Raw genomic sequence first — 17303 nt, 5'->3', positions numbered from 1 at the left:
AGACTTTACTTCCTGGCCCAGCTTTTTGACCCATGTCAGGGTTAATATCTTATCACATGGCAGGGACTAGTATTCACTTACTCCAGTGGTTACTTTAACACAGGAGAGACACTGGAATTTACAACCTAATTTTTTCAGAAAATTGTAAATGCCTGAGAACAGGGACTCATAGTGGAAGCGCCTCTTCAACTGTGACTGTACCATTGTAAGCTGGCTGCAATGTGTCTTCTTCTCTAGTGTTTCAGTGGGATAAGAGTGAGTTGTTATACTTTCACTTGTTTCACTAGGGCTTGTTTTATTTTGTAGCCTTGTTCTGAATAGACGGCTATTGTTTAAATAAAATCACCCACTTCTAGCACCCATTTGTCTCTTGTGATTAGAAACACTCAAAAGGGAAATCCTGGAGAGGAACTCTGCTATTGTCCTCATCACACAGTTTAGACAAACTCCCTGGAAAACAACAGGCTGAAAAATACTCAGACCACCCAGAGGAAACTCTGCTATTCACCTTAGCCCCTGTTAAAAACAAGTCACCCAGTGAGCAGAACATAATGCAGGGCTATTTTTATATAAAATCAAAACAAACAGTTACAATTTAAAGGAGAACACAGTGAAAGGCTTGGGGAAGTGAAAGACATTCTTGGTTGCACAATTTCCCCTTCCTTTGAAACAGCATTGGGCTTCTGATTAAAAGCCCAGATAACCATGCCATGTAAGGCAGTGTCAGAATAAATTTGGGTTTTAATTATTTAAGAAAAAACCTGTGGAAATCACAGTAAGATCATGATGGGAGTGTCTAGTCTGCAATAAAACACCCTCATGGAGTCCTAGAGTGTAGACACCAGCCTGAGCCCAAACACATACACAGCAATTTTATAGTCCCACAGCCTGAGCCTGCCTCTCCCCCCCCCCCCCCAAACCGCGGCAAGGCCAAGACAGCTGACACAAGCCACAGGTGTTTTATTGTAGTGTAGACATGCCTTCCCACTCTCTTCACTGCACCCCCCCATCACATCATTCTTCAAGCAATGGACAGATTTGTGTGGCAGAGAACCAAACAAGTGTAAAACTGCTGTAAAGCACTATCCCAATACAAGAGCAGTTTTCCTTTCTGTTCAGTTCAGTGCCACTTTAAATCAGGGCATTCTGTCTGAAATAAAATAAATAATACGGCCCCAGCAAAGTGCTTCTATGAGGAGAAGAAAAAAAAAAATACTTATCTGGGTCTGAGCGGGATCACTCGAGGAGGATTATTCTGCATGGCTCAGAGATGCACTAGGCACCTCACAACAGGGGAAAAAATACAGTCCCTGCCCCAAACAGCTTACAATCTTATATTAGACACGACAAAACAGCAGGGACAAATGAGGTGAAGATTAGATTTGCCCCCATTTTGGTTGTTCAATCACCAGTATTTTTCTAAGTAGCTAATGTTAGGGATAATATACACTCATGTTGTGAGAGTCACAGAAGACGAGATAGTCTCAGGGATGGATTTGAATGAGGAAAGTGAACTGGTACCCCACCCCTATGGTCTTATCACCCTTGAGGTGACATGTTTGGTGAAAGATGTAAGCCATGTGCAGGGATGTGTATTTGTTTGTTTTGGGAGGTACTTGGGACTTCTAAGCATTGTTAAATAACAGCGGTAGATAGTAATACACACTACATAGTCTCAATTTTAAAACAAATCAGGAAAAAGAAATATTGACCCTAAATGCATCTTTTTTAATTGAACTTTGCTTTTGAATAAGACATGATGAAAATATGCTGTATAATACATATTCAGGTTTTGCTAGAGTTTCATAAACTAGGCCTAACAAACATGGGTCCAAAAAGAAGTTTTAGCTTGTAGCAAAACACTTCTTTTCAACTAGACAGTTTCACGTGTGACTGGGCCACCCATTCTTTATGAATACACAACTAGACTGAAATACGGTCACTCCCATAAAACCTGAATCTCCTGACCTTTAAATGGCAGATTCACATATACCCATTAAGTTAGCCACTTAGCATCACGAGGAAGCTTTTATTATATAATCCCAGAACAGGTATTTTGTGCAATCATGGAAACATAGAACTGGAAGGGAGCTCTAGATGTCATATAGTCCACCCCTCTATGCTGAGGCAGGATTAAGTATACCTAGACTGTCACTGAAAGGTGTTTGACTAATCTGTTCTTAAAGACCTCAGACACTGGGGTTTTCCACAACACAACTTTTAGGCCCAGAATCCCAATTTCTTTAGGGAGGACTTTAGAAATAATAGGTACATCAGTATTAAATGGTTGCTGGGTCTGTCTAGCAGCCTAATCTTTCAGAACCAGAAGTGTAGGACTGAGAGGGACCTCGAGAGGTCATCTAGTCCAGTCCCCTGAAGCACTCAAGGCAAGACTACGAAATAGCTAGACCATTCCTGACAAGTATTTGTCTAACTTGTTCATAAAAACGTCCAGTGATGGAGATTCCACAACTTCTGTAGGCAATTTTTTCCAGTGCTTACCTACCCTGACAGTTAGGAAGTTTTTCTCTTATGTCCAATCTAAACCGCCTTGCTGCAATTTAAGTTCAAATTAGTCATAGAACCATACAACATCAAAGACCACCAGCTGCCATGCTGGCAGTGCTGCAGCAGTGCTCTACACTGCTACATGAAAGCCCTAGAAGAGACAACAGCAGCTCAAGACGGGAGAGAGAGCCAGAACATTTGGGACACTAGACTTGGTCCCCTGTGACAGGAAATGCCAAAAGCAAAATGTAGACTTGGAAACACTTTCCCACAGAGACCAAGGTAAGATAGCTGGAGGGTTGCCAACTTTACATTTTAGTTTGTACTGATATGAAGATCTGCAAGTTAATTTTTTTTACTGACATGGTAAACTTTTTACTGACATCACTAAAAATACCATATACAATACAATAATGTCACAAAAGCATGTACTCACTCACGATATTCTGTACACAGGAATTCAGAATTATGCAATTGTTTAGCTGCAGTTAATTGATCAGCTGGATTCTTTGGGCATGTGCAATAATAGAAAACAGGAAATTGATAAAGTCATGATCAGTGTAGTTTTATGTTACAAGAAGGGATTCTGAACTATGACAATCAATGTCAAAATATAATATGTTTTATTGCTACCCAATTTCACAGACATTTTCACTTATTTACAGACAGTGTTAAAATTGTACATTTTTTTTTTTTTTTTAACTGACTGTCTGTAAATTTACAGATGGTTGGCAACCCTAACTCTGGCAATCTCTGAGGCCTCGGTTTTAAAAAACAAAAGCCCCCCAAGATCTGCACTGCTACATTTTCTGGTATCCATACGTACACAGCAGACACTCAGGCAATGTTTTCCCCAATGATTTCTATGCAGAATTAACTTCTCCTTGAACTAAACTGTCCTAACTTTGGAGAATATGACTGCCTCCATGGAGTAATTTAAAAAGCGGGAAAAAAAAAAGTATTTTTTCATGTTAAAATCATTTAGGGGAAAAATATGGTTGTTTTACAAAATTAGCATTCTGAAATGATAACCTCAATAGAACTTATACTCCTAAACCCCTTAGGATCCTGCTTGGTCTTTTTTTTTTTTTAAAAAAAACCAAAAGTGATGTCTTAAAAAGCTTAACTATTCTTTTATCTGAAAATCAGCTATAGATTCCAAAGTGGTCCATTTTAACCTCGAGATTAAATTCATGTTGTGATAACACAAAGATGATTGGATAGTTGCAGTCTGGGAGTGGCATTAATCAACGGGTGGAGCAGCATTTGCCGAATACAGTAATTTAGTGCCAGGATAAGGGTGGGGGAGTGCGTGTTAAATGTACAGGTCAAAGTTTTAGAAGAAAGAGTTCGGGTATGTCTACACTAGAAATGTAAGTCAACTTTCTTGCGTCGGTGGTGTGCCCATCCAGGAGGACTTCCACAGACCAAGAGGGGCACTGGAGGGAGCTGAAAGCCCAGTCTCCCAGCTCCCCTGGCAGTTCCCTGATGGGAGCCCGGCTGTCCCACAAGCACCTGGCAGGCTGCCCCTCGAGCCACCCGAGCTTCCCACCCCAGCTCCCCCCCATGAGTGGAAGCTCTCCAGCTCTCCAGATGAGCAGGGGCAGTTGGGCTTTAGCTACCCTGCTTTCTTGTCAATTTCAAACAGCTCCTGCCGTGAAATTGACAAGACAGCGAACAGCCAAAGGAAGGGACATAGCCTCTACACAACACTGCATGCCCTAACTACACTGACATAAACCTTACCTCTCTCACGGAGGTGGAGTTATGTTGGTGTAGTACGGCACTTGCGTTGATGGGAGGAAGGCTGTAATGTAGACATTGACATCATTAAGTCAACATAAGCTACCTTCCGTCTACCTAAAGGTGTAGTGTAAACCAGCCCTTCGTTTTCACAAGAGTGCAGAGAACAGCAGGCTAATAAAGGTATTTCAAGTGATTAAATCCCTGCATAGCTAGGATAATGTTTGTCCCGAATACTAAGAGACAGTAAATTTTTCATTATTTGTATCATGATATAGGCTAAGAGCCAGCTGGGATCAGGGGCCCAACGCTGTTAGGCATTACACGAACAGAATGAGAATCTCCAGCCCTGCAGAATTTACAATTTAAACAGATAAACAAAAGATCGAGGAAGGAATATAACAAACAAGCAGAGTGAAGAAAGATGGTTTTACAAACATGCTATTAATGCCACTCTCCCCCCCACCCCCGGTTTAATTTTTTGGGTAGGGTTTTATTGGGAGGGGAGCAGCTAAATAGGTAAACAAAGGAAGGTAGAGGGGAAAGAAAAAATATCAGGCAGAACAAACATTGTTTCCGTTACATTCCATCTCTCATTTCATTTTGTATTCCTTCAGGCTGTGAAGCAAACTCAAGGGCATTATGTGGTCTCTAACTTCTTGTCAATTTGGGATGTGCTACAAATCATCTACATTACAGGCAATGACGCCTCATCACAAACATGCTCTCAAACAGATGTATGGTCTTGATCCTTCTGAATTGGATAATGAATTAAATGTAGAACATGTTGATGTCAAATATCACTTTCAACAGCTGGCATCAGAGGGTCTGAACCCCTACCATCAAAGGAATTCAGATCCAAGGTTTTAGTTTGACCTGTTAAACAGAGGGCCAGATCCTCAAGTGGTGTAAATCCAAATGACTTCAATAGAACTATTCTGATTTATATCAGTGGTGAATCTTATTCAGATGTGGAGTTCATGCAAGAAAGGCCTCTTCCTACTTCAAAGTTCCATTTGTTTAGTCTTTGACACTTTCTTTAATCAAGACACTGTTCATCCACAATTTTCACCCTCTGCTTATTATAGTTTGTTAATGATTACAATGGGTGGTGCATGAAAGAGGAAGTGTTTATTTTCAAAGAGGTAGTGATGATTATTGCTGCCTTTTGTAGCTACTCTATTAACTGCACCCTTGAAGGAAGAGCTGCAAGTTGTGAGGAAATGAAGTGTTTCCTGCTTACTTTGAAAAGTTGATGTCTGCATTGTGACCCATAGATAAAGAGTGCATAAAAATAAAAAAGTCACTGACAAGTTGTAACAAGTACTTCCGCACTTGCCTATCTGTTGAATGAGGCCTCTTGTTTTTGCTTATAGCTCGTGTCTCACTTATAGCTCCTGGTTTAAATCCATTATGTAATCACAGCAGAGCTGTTGCCAAATACTGCGATACTACTTGATGACAAACATATAATCAACAGTGTGTTTGTCACTGCCACGAATTATCACTTCTTTTTTAACCAATGACACTATTTTTAATTAGCACTAAGTGGGTGTTTCACTGTTTTTTCCTTTCATCAAAAAAATTACAAAGTTATTGTACTGTATTGTTGTCAGTGATGAAAAAGAGTTCCAACTTCATTGTTCTCAACTGAGATGCCATCAGTAGCATCAATTAAATATTGCACCATAATAATTTGGAATTTAAAGTATTAATCTCAAGAGAGTATGATTTAAGAACAACCTACATCAATTCATTGTTTTGCCCAGACTTTGCTTCTGTGCTTCAGTTTTATCAGCTCTAAAATGGAGGTAAAGTGGTTTGAGACCTATGGATAAAAAGTGCTACATTAGTGCCACGTTATACTGTACAGCTCTGTTTAAAAACAAGGCAGACACTAATCCACACAAAAATATCACAGTGCATTGAGAAGTCCAGAGTTGGGGTTAAGTTAAAAAAAAATATCCTTCATAATTATAAACGCCCTTCTTGTGAATACAGTACACATGAAGGTCAAGAAACTGTTAGATTTAGCGCTACATAAGAAGAGGGACAGTCTCTCAAGTCATATAGGGCTTGATAGATTGAGTCCATACTTTGTACCCAGAAACGATTAGGAAGCCAATTCAGTTCTCAAGGAATTGGTGTAACACAGTCTTTGTGGCCAGTACCATGTAATAGGTATTCACATTTTGAACAAATGAGCTTCAAATGCAGTCACACAGACAGCACTACAACAATCCAGTCTGGAAGACACAAAGGCAGGAGTGACTGTAGTAAGATCCAGATCTGACAGAAGAGTTCAAACCTTTAGTCACAGTAAGATGGGGGGAGGGGAAGTAAAAGATGTTTTCAGCTACCTTTCAAACAAATAGTTTGAAGGATTAATACATACACTACTCTCTGTCACATACAATTCAAACACGCAATTTATAGGCAACACCTATTAAGCATCACACCCTTTTAATGGCTGTTTTCCTACTTCTCTCCCCACAATGATTTCTTTTACAGGGCATTTTAGGGTTAAGTATAGTATAGCTTAAAATATATATATATAGAAAACCTGTCTTGAGCTGTGCCTAAACTTAGAAAAATTTTATTCAAGTTTCCCTCCACTTCAGCTCCACTGGTGGGAAATTTTAGTAGAAATTTCCTAGTGCAGGCACATGCAAAGATAGAAATTTCTAATTTAAATAACAAAACCAACTCATATTATATTCTTTGGGTCAGGGACACTCTCTTACTAGGTGTACAATGCCTAGCTCAATGGGGCCCTGATCTAACTTTGGGCCTCTAGGCACCATTGTAATAAAAACAAACATGTTTAACACCCTTCCGTCCCAGTCTCCCTCCCCAAAAGATCATAGAAAAAGCAAAATTTCCTAGTGCAGACAAGGCTTCAGAGCTAAAATGCTTACACAGAAGTCCAAAAGCCACAGCTGGGACTGGATACATTACCCTTTAAACAGCCAGTCACGCTGTGACACTGTGCTCGTTTTCTGATCATTTAACCATACTCAGCACCATCATATCCCAGCACCCCATGGTGGTGGTCCCAGAATACATAGGCTTCCACTGGTGAATGTGAAGACTTGACAATGAATCATAATCCAGATTCTAGCTGGGGAAAGGAACACATTAAGCGTGAATGGGTGGGAGTTCCTGAGGCATCTCTTGGAGGCAGTGCAACTCCTGTGACTGACAGAAAGAACTTTCTCAGGAGGAATACTTTGCCTTCTCTTTCCCAGTTGTCCCACCTTTTTTTTCCTCTCTTTCCTCCCTATTTTGCAATTCTGACCTCAAGGTCTCTCTTTCCCCAGCTCTTCTAGGTTTAGCAGCATTTCTGACTGTAATGTAGACTATGGTACTGAAGGCATCTGATCTAATTGGGCAGAGTTACTTGAACTGCTCCCATTGACAAACATATTTTCGTGTCTATGGGCACTCTCTTTTATGCACATGCAACTTTATGGACACAAACATTTGTGTTTTAGAGCACTACCAATTACACGTGTACTGGATGGCTTGTGTATACATTTTATAGAATGCATGCATTAGCGCTTGAAGCAGCTTGCATGCAAAAAGAGCACATTTTGAAAACTGTCACACAATTTACATGCACTAGTTTGAAAATATAAATCCCTTGCTAAAGATAGTAGTCTCACAATCTTGATAGAATGTATAGGCCCTGATGTTTCAGACCAATGCTGGAAAACAATTTAAGTTTTAAATAATGTGTTACAGCAGTACAAGCTGTTGAATACAGGCTTAAATCTGAGAAAGATGGAATCAGAAAGTGATGGGGGGAAAACAGGGCCTATCAGATATATGCATCAAATCCCCCAGAAGCACTATGTACAAAATAAAATTCTGATAGACATCTTATTAGCTCTTTTGCTCAAAAAACTGTAAAAAAGTTATTAAATACTATACAAAGATACTCATTAGGAATTGCAAAAGTTTAAAAAGTTCTCAGAGTAACATCATCTCAGTCATACTGGACACATGTGGCATTCTGGATCATCAGTTCAACTGTTACATTTGTACTAAAACCAAATTTTATAGGCCCTGATGTTCTCGCATACGTACAAGTAGCTCCTCCCTCCAACACCATATCTTAACTTCCCCACCTTCATAATGTTGGGGTGTCTTTATCCTAGAGATTAGTATATTAATTAGTTTAAGCTCATTAGCATATACATTAGTTGGGTTATTAGAGCTACCTGCAGTGGGACATCTGCTGATGTTTTCCAAAAAATACTCTAAACTGGTACAAACAGCCTTCTTGCTGTTACCTATCAGCAGTTTTCCTTAATTTCAGCACTTGTCATAAGACTTTGTTTTGCTTGTTTTGTTATAATCACATCTTGTGATTTAAGACCACTATTAATTTACTTTACTTGTGCTAACTCCGTGGTACTGACAGAATAGCCAACTTGGGTATGATCCATAACAACTTAACAAGAGGCATTGAAATGTAATCAAGACAATCTACCTGTATGTGAATTTCACAGAAATGTACTAGATCAGCAATCATTAACTCATTTATTTGTAGTAACAGAAATCAGATTGCAGAGGCTAATTCCCTTTGATGTCTTTGGTGCCTTATATTATGCATACAGATGGTTCAGTTAACCGTAAGATAAAAATGTAATATAGTGCAGGAAACTAATATTATTAATCTATATCGTCTTCAACTTAATTATGTATGCCACAATGAGGTATCAGCTAATTGCCTTATGTGACTGAATGCCACTCCTTTACCTGTGTATGCATAGGAAATAGAAGATTAGCCTATTCTTGCTCTGGCGAGGTTCTGCTGTGGCAAGAGGCTTGCCAGGGAACTCTAAAGGAAAGCCCCGGGCTGGAACTTGCCATCTAAGGTATGCTCACACTTTAACAGGGAAGGTTCTAAGCCATAAACCGAGGTCTCCAGGTTTACCCTGAAATTCTCATGGAAGAACTTGAACAGATTCTACACCTGGACTCCCTATTGGACCATAAACATCTAAATTGATTCCAGAAAGTCTTTTACAAACCAGCAGCCTCACCATCTCTACTATGAAGTTGACCTAAGGATTTTACACACATTTGTATGTATATTGATCTTTTAACCATATCTCTGTCTTTTTTTCTCTTATTAATAAATCTTAGATTTAGTTAACAAGGATTGGCTGTAGCGTGTATTTGGGTGAAATATGAAATAGTCATGGACCTGGTGTCACGCTGTCTGAATAAAGGGGGGCCCTTGAGGTGTATTCAGGAGCGGATTACTCCTTTCTACACCAGTCTAGCGTTGGGGGTGTCATGCTGGGTAGATTGGGGGGATTTTAACATATGGGTTAACATCAATCTGTCAAAATCATAATAATTCATGTGAGATATGCCATATCAGGTACTGTTAGAAAGGTTGTAATATGCTAAGTAAGATGATAATACTTATGTTCATGTGTAATATGTGAAATGGAAGTTATAGATATATTTGTTATACCTGTATTTCAAATGCTGCTGTCTGAGTAATGACTCAGACAGGATGGCTGCAGGACAATAGCCTGCTTAATGGCCCATTCAGACATCCCCAGGTGCAAGGGGCCCAGGGGGAGAAGCCAAAGATATACCTGATGAAGCACCAGGACTGGCCCATGTGACTCTGGACTCCATTTTAGTTCTTGTAACATTCCGCAAGACAGCATGGTCAAGGCCAGAGGGTATATAGGGTCAAGCCACAAAATCCATTTTGTCTTTTGTTCCTGTTCAGCTTCAGACACATACCTACCTCTGGATCAATTCACTTGCAACTGAACCGAAGTACTGAGACCCACCCAGAGATTGGGTGCACACCAGAGGAATTGTACAAGCCTAAAACTCCACAATTCTTCTAGAAATTTGATGTATATGGACTTACAACCATCTGTATGTATTTGATTTGCTTTGACCCTTTAACATTTATCTTATGGTTTATTTCTTTCTCTTACAATAAACCTTTAGTTTTAGTTACTAAAGGATTGGCTGGCAGCGTGGTATTTTAGGTAAGATCCAAACTTATATTGAACTGATACTGTGGCTGACCCCTTGGGGTCAGAGGAAACCTATTTAGTAAAGAGCATAGAGTTTAAATAACTGGTCTCTTTACTGGACCTAGTGCTGATTTGGGAGCCAGAAGCTGAAATGCAGTAAAGGGGACTGTGTGTATTTGTATATTGGCTTCTGTGGGGATTCAGAAGCACAGTTTGTGGCTGGTTGGGAAGTCTGGCTTCAGTGCCATCCACCAGTGCTGGGAGAATCTGCTCCCTTTTTACAGCCTGCCCTGACCTTGGCATTTTCAGGTGGCTGCCCTAGGCACGGACAGGTCACACCTGGTGGGCAATGTATCTGGTCCTTTGGGATTGGTAGAACTTCAAGTATGATATTAGACTTGGCTGTACACAGATGGGAGCCAAAGGCTGTATTTGATTTCTGGTTAACTGAAGGTGGTATTACTAAAGCTGTTTTGTTACTGGCTTGGTGAATCTAATTATAGAATAAAATCACCAGTTTGGGGGATTGTCTGCCCTATTTCTTGCAGTCTGCGTTGAGTTGGCATTCTTAGCGTGGCCCGTCCAGGCACCATGGTCACAAACCCTATTAAGCAACTACTCCTACACAGCATGAGTGTAAGGCCAAATAGCCTAACTGCTTAAGTTATTCTTATAGGTCTAGGTCTATGGGTATCTTGCATTTCTGCGTTATGTTCCTAGTCCTTTACCTTATAATCATTGTGTGGGATACAAGCTCCTGCATGGCCTATAGTACTTTAATACACATTCCAGTATTGCCAATCTAGGATGTAGGATCCCTGGAGAGGGAAAGGTGCCAGACTAGTTTTAGAGGAAGGTAAAGACTCACTAGGGGTCTGGAAAGCTGCAATTCCAGATCCTCCACCCCTCATGCCTCCAACACATGGCAAAACTGCTGCTAATCTGCAAATAAAAGTGGGAGATGGCTCCTTGAGAGCTACCCACCTTTCCCCCTGGCTGTATAGAAGTAGCTCATCCATATATATTGGTGCAAGCTGCAGATTGTCATCCCCAGCTTCCCTTCTCCATTACACTCAGCTCAGCCTTGGATAGCAACAATGAACACTCCCAACAATATGTAGCCTTCTGGTGAGCAGGGGAATGGGATCAAGACTACCAAAGAAAAGAGAATAAGTTCTTTTCTACACACAAAAATTGAACCGCATTAACTATACCTATAGTTAAAGCAGTACATCTCCCCTAGTGGATGCAATTATACTGGTATAAGGGTGCTTATGCTGGTATAGTTTATTCCTCTAAGGGAAGGGAATTAAGGTGCAAGACACCTTCATATTGGTATATGAAGAGCACACAGAAGAGCAGGGGTGTTGTACCACTTTATCCATTTCACTAGAAAAGTCATATCCCTAACCCAAACAATAAAACCAGCATAAAAATCTGTGTGAACCAGACCTAAATGAGTCAGAAAAATAAATATGAGAGCAAAGGTGAAGAAAAACAAAAGAAACAAAAGACGAGATTAAAAAAAGGACAGTAAGGAGAAGTAGGGAAAGAGATCTGTCAGGATATGGCCATAGTTGTGCCAGTCCATTCCAAGCTTGGTTTTCAACAAATATGGTTGACAGCCATTAATATGCACAGTACTGAACAAGCAAGGTACTCAAGTTAAAGGTCACAGAATTACATTAACTTCTGTAATACTTGACTTATTTCTCAACATTCTGGACTTTAGCCTCCATCGACATAAGCTCTTTGCACTTCATCTCACTTTAAGAAAAAAATGGGTAAAGAGGAAGTTAATGTTAAACTTTCTGATTCCACTGCATACTTCCCCAATTGCACAAACAGCATATTTAGCAATAGTTGAATCCCAGTAGGGAAGCTTCTGATACAAACCCTGCTTCAAACAAACAGTGCTATAAAGTGTTTATATGTTTCATGGTCAAACACAATTTAGTTTAAACACAGCAATTCTGTACTATGCAAAAGTGACTTTCCCTACAGTCACTTGCAACTTAATTTTTTCAATAGACTTTCCCCCTTCCTCCTCCTCCCCCCCCCCCCCCAAAAAAAAAAAACAAAACAAAACCACTTACCGAAGGGATTAGTTAGAACGTACTGCATGAAAAGTTGAGATTTTTCAAGGTAGTTCTTTTGAAGTTATCCATTTGCAACATGCCTTTAAATAGTCTTTAAAGTTTCAAGTATCAAGTCTGTTCTCTGATAATGGAATTTACCACTTGTTAAAAGAATTCTGCTCAAACTTTTTAAAGTACTTCTTTGGACAGATATCTATGTCATGTTTACAGTTACAAGCTTACAGTGGCACAGCTGTACTGATACAGTTGTGCCACTGTAACAGGACTTGTATAGCTGCATTATGCTTCTCAGAGCTCTCTCCTGTCAACATAAAAAAACAGCTCAATGAGCAGCAGTAGCTACATCAGTGGGAGAGCATCTCCCACAACAAAAGTTTTACAACATACTGCTGTGCTCTCTTTTTACACAGAAGTCATTATGCTGAACTTATGTCAGAAGCTAAAATAAGCAAAATAATACTTTCATGTCCTTTGCTGGAGAAATACAAAGTATTTTACCAAAATTAATTAATTAAGCCTCAACACAGTCCTATACAGTTGTGAAATATCATTATCCCCATTTGTATGCATTGTTGTTATAGTCATGTTGGTCCCAGGATATTAGCATACCTGACCAACCTCTGCAGAGAGACAAAAGTTTTACTGAGCTCTCTACACTAGAAGTTGGTGCTTAATTATTCCATCTCCCACGAGAGGTGGTAGATATGTAGATATGTCGGTGGGAGAAGCTCTCCTACTGACACAGCACGTCAGCCAGCACGTAGGTCAGTATAATTTATGTCACTCGGGGGTGTGGATTATATCAAAGTAAATTCTCATGTAGACAAGGTCTCGAGTGTCACTGTTAAATACAGAATGAAACAGATTGCTTAGCATAAGTAGTTAACACATATTACAAGGGGCCATTCAAGGTGACGGGGCCTGTTAACACCCCTCCAGTCATAGGAAGGTGGGTGGGGAAGCAGTTGAGAAGGGGGTTATCTGTGGGCAAAGATTCTTAAGACCTGGTTTACCCTAGAGACTTTTGTTGACCAAAGTCAGCTTATTGTGCCAGAACAGTGGTTGTGTACACATTACAATCACACCCCGCCAATCAAACTCCCCTGATTTTGTGACAAAATACAAACTACCTCGACAAGAGGCGTAGAGCTTTTTGCACCAAACTTTTAGCAACGAAGTGTCAATGCAGACATCGCGCTTGGTTATGTTGTGATAAATGGCCTCCAGGAGGTGTCCCACGATGCCCATCCTGTGCTGGAGTAGTTAAGTAGACACTCTCTTCTGTTGGCTTAGAGCGGCTACAGAGAGAGCTTACAGTGGTACAGCTGCACCACTGTAAGCGCTTTAGTGTAGCCAGGCCCAAAGACTGCAACCTGCTTGAGGTAACGGAGTCAATAGCAGAGCAGAGAATAGAATCCAGGATTTCTGGCTCCTTGTACCTCCTATTCCAACCATCCGAGCATATGCCACCTAAAGCTTTAAGTGCCTGGAATTTCTAACGAGGAGGGTGAGGTAATACTTTTCATTGGACGAACTTTTGTTGGTGACAGAGACAAAAGTTTTCAAGTGTACACTCTTTAGCAGAGACTATGGAAGGCATGCTTCCTGAACACTCTGTAGACTTCCTCCCCAGTTTAACTCCATACCTTTCTATGGGATCAGGACACTGGAATAGTAGAAGATGCCTAAAAAGAGGTCTGTCTAAGCATGAAAGTTTACCTCTCCCACCAGTAGAAGTTGGTCCAGTAAAAGATACTTCACTTGTCTCTTTAATATCCTGGGACCAACAGTCACAACAAAACTGCATACAACAACAAACTTTAAAGGAAATTAAATGTGTAGCTGATGCATGAAGGTGCGGAGAGGAAAAAGTAGAACTGTAAGTATATTCATGGCAACACAACAATACTTACACAGCACCAGAATCATGAAATTACTGTGATTCATCTCAGTTACTTGAGCACCAGCACTCTATACCAGTATCGTGCTTATGATGCAACACATCCCTGCTTGCCTTCATTGTTACACCAGCAATAGAATCAGTCTTACTACCTCTCCATGTGATTAAGCCTATTGGAGGGTTAGCAAAGTTTCCATGTTGTTGAGGGTAAGAGCTGTGAGACTTTTAGTTAGCAGGTAGAAAGTTAAAATTCCTCTTGCAGATTTAAAAAAAATCTGCACGTATGTGATTGGAAAGGGCTGTAAGGAAAGTCTTTTGCAGAGTGGGAAGTGCCCCCTTATGTGGACAGATAGTTGGACGAGGAGAATCCCCAGGGACTATAGGATTATGATCCATAGGAAAACAGTACTACTGCTACATGAAATCCTCACTAAACCCATTCCCCACCTACCTCCTATATATGAGAAAGACGATTCAAGTCCAGTGCTAGCATCCCAGTAAGGCCATGTGCTCATACATGGGATGGGGATGGCATGCTGCCTGACCAACTTGTGGACCACCTCCTCCTCCAAATTAGCTGCCTATGGGATCAGGACACTGATGTTGAAGAGGAGGGGGAGAGACGCATCCTTTCCTTTCCAGTAGTCCATGTGTCTAAAGTGACTTCAAATGTTACAGATGCCTACTATCCAGAGGTCAGTACAATTGGGCATAGTTCAGGCACAACAGTTTGGCAAGAATCTCAATAGCTAAGGGAGGAAGTGGACTAGACACCTTCACCGAGCACTGCCCCTGGACTTTGTTAGTAACCTCATTTTGTATATTGGCTTCTCTTGCTAATAGGTATGTAAAGTTTTCCAACCCCTGAGCACAGTACTAGCATTACTCTTGCAGTCACATACAGAAGTGACAATACAATCATGCAGCACCTCATGAGACTTTAAAGTGTACATGACTAATTCATTGCCCATCACCATCTTCTGGACGATCAAGAGGAAAAAGAGCAATTTATAACAACCTTGCCTTACCAAGCAAGAGTCTACAGGTTGGGCAATATTATCCTTAATGAAAAGGTAACATTAAGCTAGTTATTAAAAAGAAAACATGTTTTCCCAAATTTTTATTAATTTTAGATACTAAACATTCAGAGATAATTGTGCTTTATACACGGAAAGGGAGAGAGCCCATATTCAAATAGGATTATCATTCAGATGGTTTTTGCCTAGTTGCACAATGCTAAAACATCAGTACAAGTTCTACTGAAAAAAGCAATTATCCAGCATTTTATAAGAGATTCTTTCCATTTGCAACAAGACTGCAGGATCGCACAGGTGACTGATGTCACCATAGTAGTTGGTGACTGATGATTTCCTGTCCTGAAGTTTAAAAGAAAAAAAATCCACTACTACGGCCAGATACTGACCTACTTCTAAATTCTAAGACGACTACGTCATGTGGGATTTCTTTTAAAGCTCTGGTAAAATCTCACACTGGATAATGGATCATTATTATTAGTTTATTGTTTGTATTACCTCAGCACATAGTAGCACTAGCCAGGGATCAGTATCCCACTGTGCTAGGACTTCACAAACACAGAACAAAAAGATGGTCCCTGCTTCAAGAGCTTCCACTCCAAGTAGAGCTATTTGGGCTATATTTCAACAAGACATTTAGGGTATGTCTACATCTACACTGCAATTAAAAACCTGTGATAGGCCCATGCCAGCTGATGCAGGCCCACAGAGCTCAGGCTAAGGGGCTGTTTAATTGCAGTGCAGATGCTCAGGCACATCTATTGTGCCATTAAACAGCCCTTTTGCCCCAGCCCCATGAGCCTGAGTCAGCTGACATGGGTCAGCCAGGGATGTCTAATTGCAGTGTAGACATACCCTTAAAGGCTCTTTCACAACTGCTTGAGTTCTCCCTTGGCCCAGGTTAGACAGCCTCAGAAACGTAAGAGAGAAAGCCCTTAACAGACGCACCATGAGGAGGGGACAGTTGATATCAGACCCTCCTGCCAGGTGCTGATGGACAGGAAAGGGGGGGGGTCCTATCCAGACAGCTGTTGGTTGGGGGGCCCACGGACACAGGTAGAGGATGCAGCTAAGCTCCCATAGCTATGCCGCACCCTGGAGAGGTTGGTGTAGGGGATGCAAGCTGCTCCCCCCCAAACACTCCTCCTGCTGGGAAGGAGGTTACTGAGTAGGAAGACCCCCCCCCCCGACATTCATGGTGAGCCCAGCAGAGGGGACCCCCCCCCAGCCACTCACACCACGGAGGGTCCACAGGAGCTGACTGAAGCGTTGGGCACGGCAGAGGAGACCCCCCTAAACACTCACGCTGGGGGGATGGGCCCAGCAAAGGGGGGACACCCCCCAGCCACTCACGCTAGGGGGGAGCGCCTGGGCCCAGTAGTGGAGACCCCCCCCCCAGCCACTCACGCCGCGGAGGGGCCAGAGGGAACCGATTGAAGGGCGGGGCCCAGCAGAGGGGACCCCGCTGGGGGGCCCGGGGGAGGGGGTGACAGGGCAGTCCCCGGCGGGGCGGGCGGAGGGACTTACCTTCTGGGGGAAGTAGCGGGTTTGGTAGGGGACGGCGGGGCGGGGCGGAGCTCTCCCCGGGGGGCCCCGCCGGGAGGCCCGGGGCAGGGCGGGCAGCGCCCCCTGAGAGCAGCAGAGGCTGCCCAGGCCGAGCAGCAGGAGCAGCCCCGGCATAGCGACTGAAAGCAGCGCCGCCTGCGCGCTCCGCCCGTTTTATACCGGGCCCGGCCCGGCCCGGCATGGGGGGCGGGAGAGGCCGAGAGGGGGAATCCCGGGGGCGGGGAACCAGACGAGCGGGAGGGGGGGGAGGAGCAGGGCGCTGGGGGGGGGGGAGGGGAGCTCAGACCCCGCCCCCACGGCTCGCGAGGGGACGGGGTTCGGGGCTGTTCTGCTCAGGCTCCCCACCACTCTCCCCGGCGACCCGTCTCCCCCACTGGGCGGGCTTACCCGAGCCCGGTACTTTGTGATTGGTCTGTGGGCCGGGCAAGCCAAGATG

At 42.3% G+C, this 17303-nt stretch overlaps 1 protein-coding gene across 2 annotated transcripts in view; it reads right to left on the bottom strand.

Moving 5' to 3' along the window:
* Positions 1-16981, bottom strand: part of PRCP (prolylcarboxypeptidase) — a 53677-nt gene extending 36696 nt beyond the window's left edge. For both annotated transcript variants that reach the window (XM_067569037.1, XM_067569040.1), the window contains exon 1: positions 16829-16981. In XM_067569037.1, the coding sequence (XP_067425138.1) occupies positions 16829-16981 (153 nt within the window). The remainder of the gene's footprint in view (positions 1-16828) is intronic.
* Between the last annotated feature and the right edge of the window lie 322 nt (positions 16982-17303).

The sequence above is a fragment of the Emydura macquarii genome, unplaced genomic scaffold, assembly GCF_026122565.2.
Source record: "Emydura macquarii macquarii isolate MOO-44397 ecotype Brisbane River unplaced genomic scaffold, CSIRO-AGI_Emac_v2 contig_318, whole genome shotgun sequence".
Taxonomy (NCBI): domain Eukaryota; kingdom Metazoa; phylum Chordata; order Testudines; family Chelidae; genus Emydura; species Emydura macquarii.
This window is presented reverse-complemented; position numbering and strand designations above follow the sequence as displayed.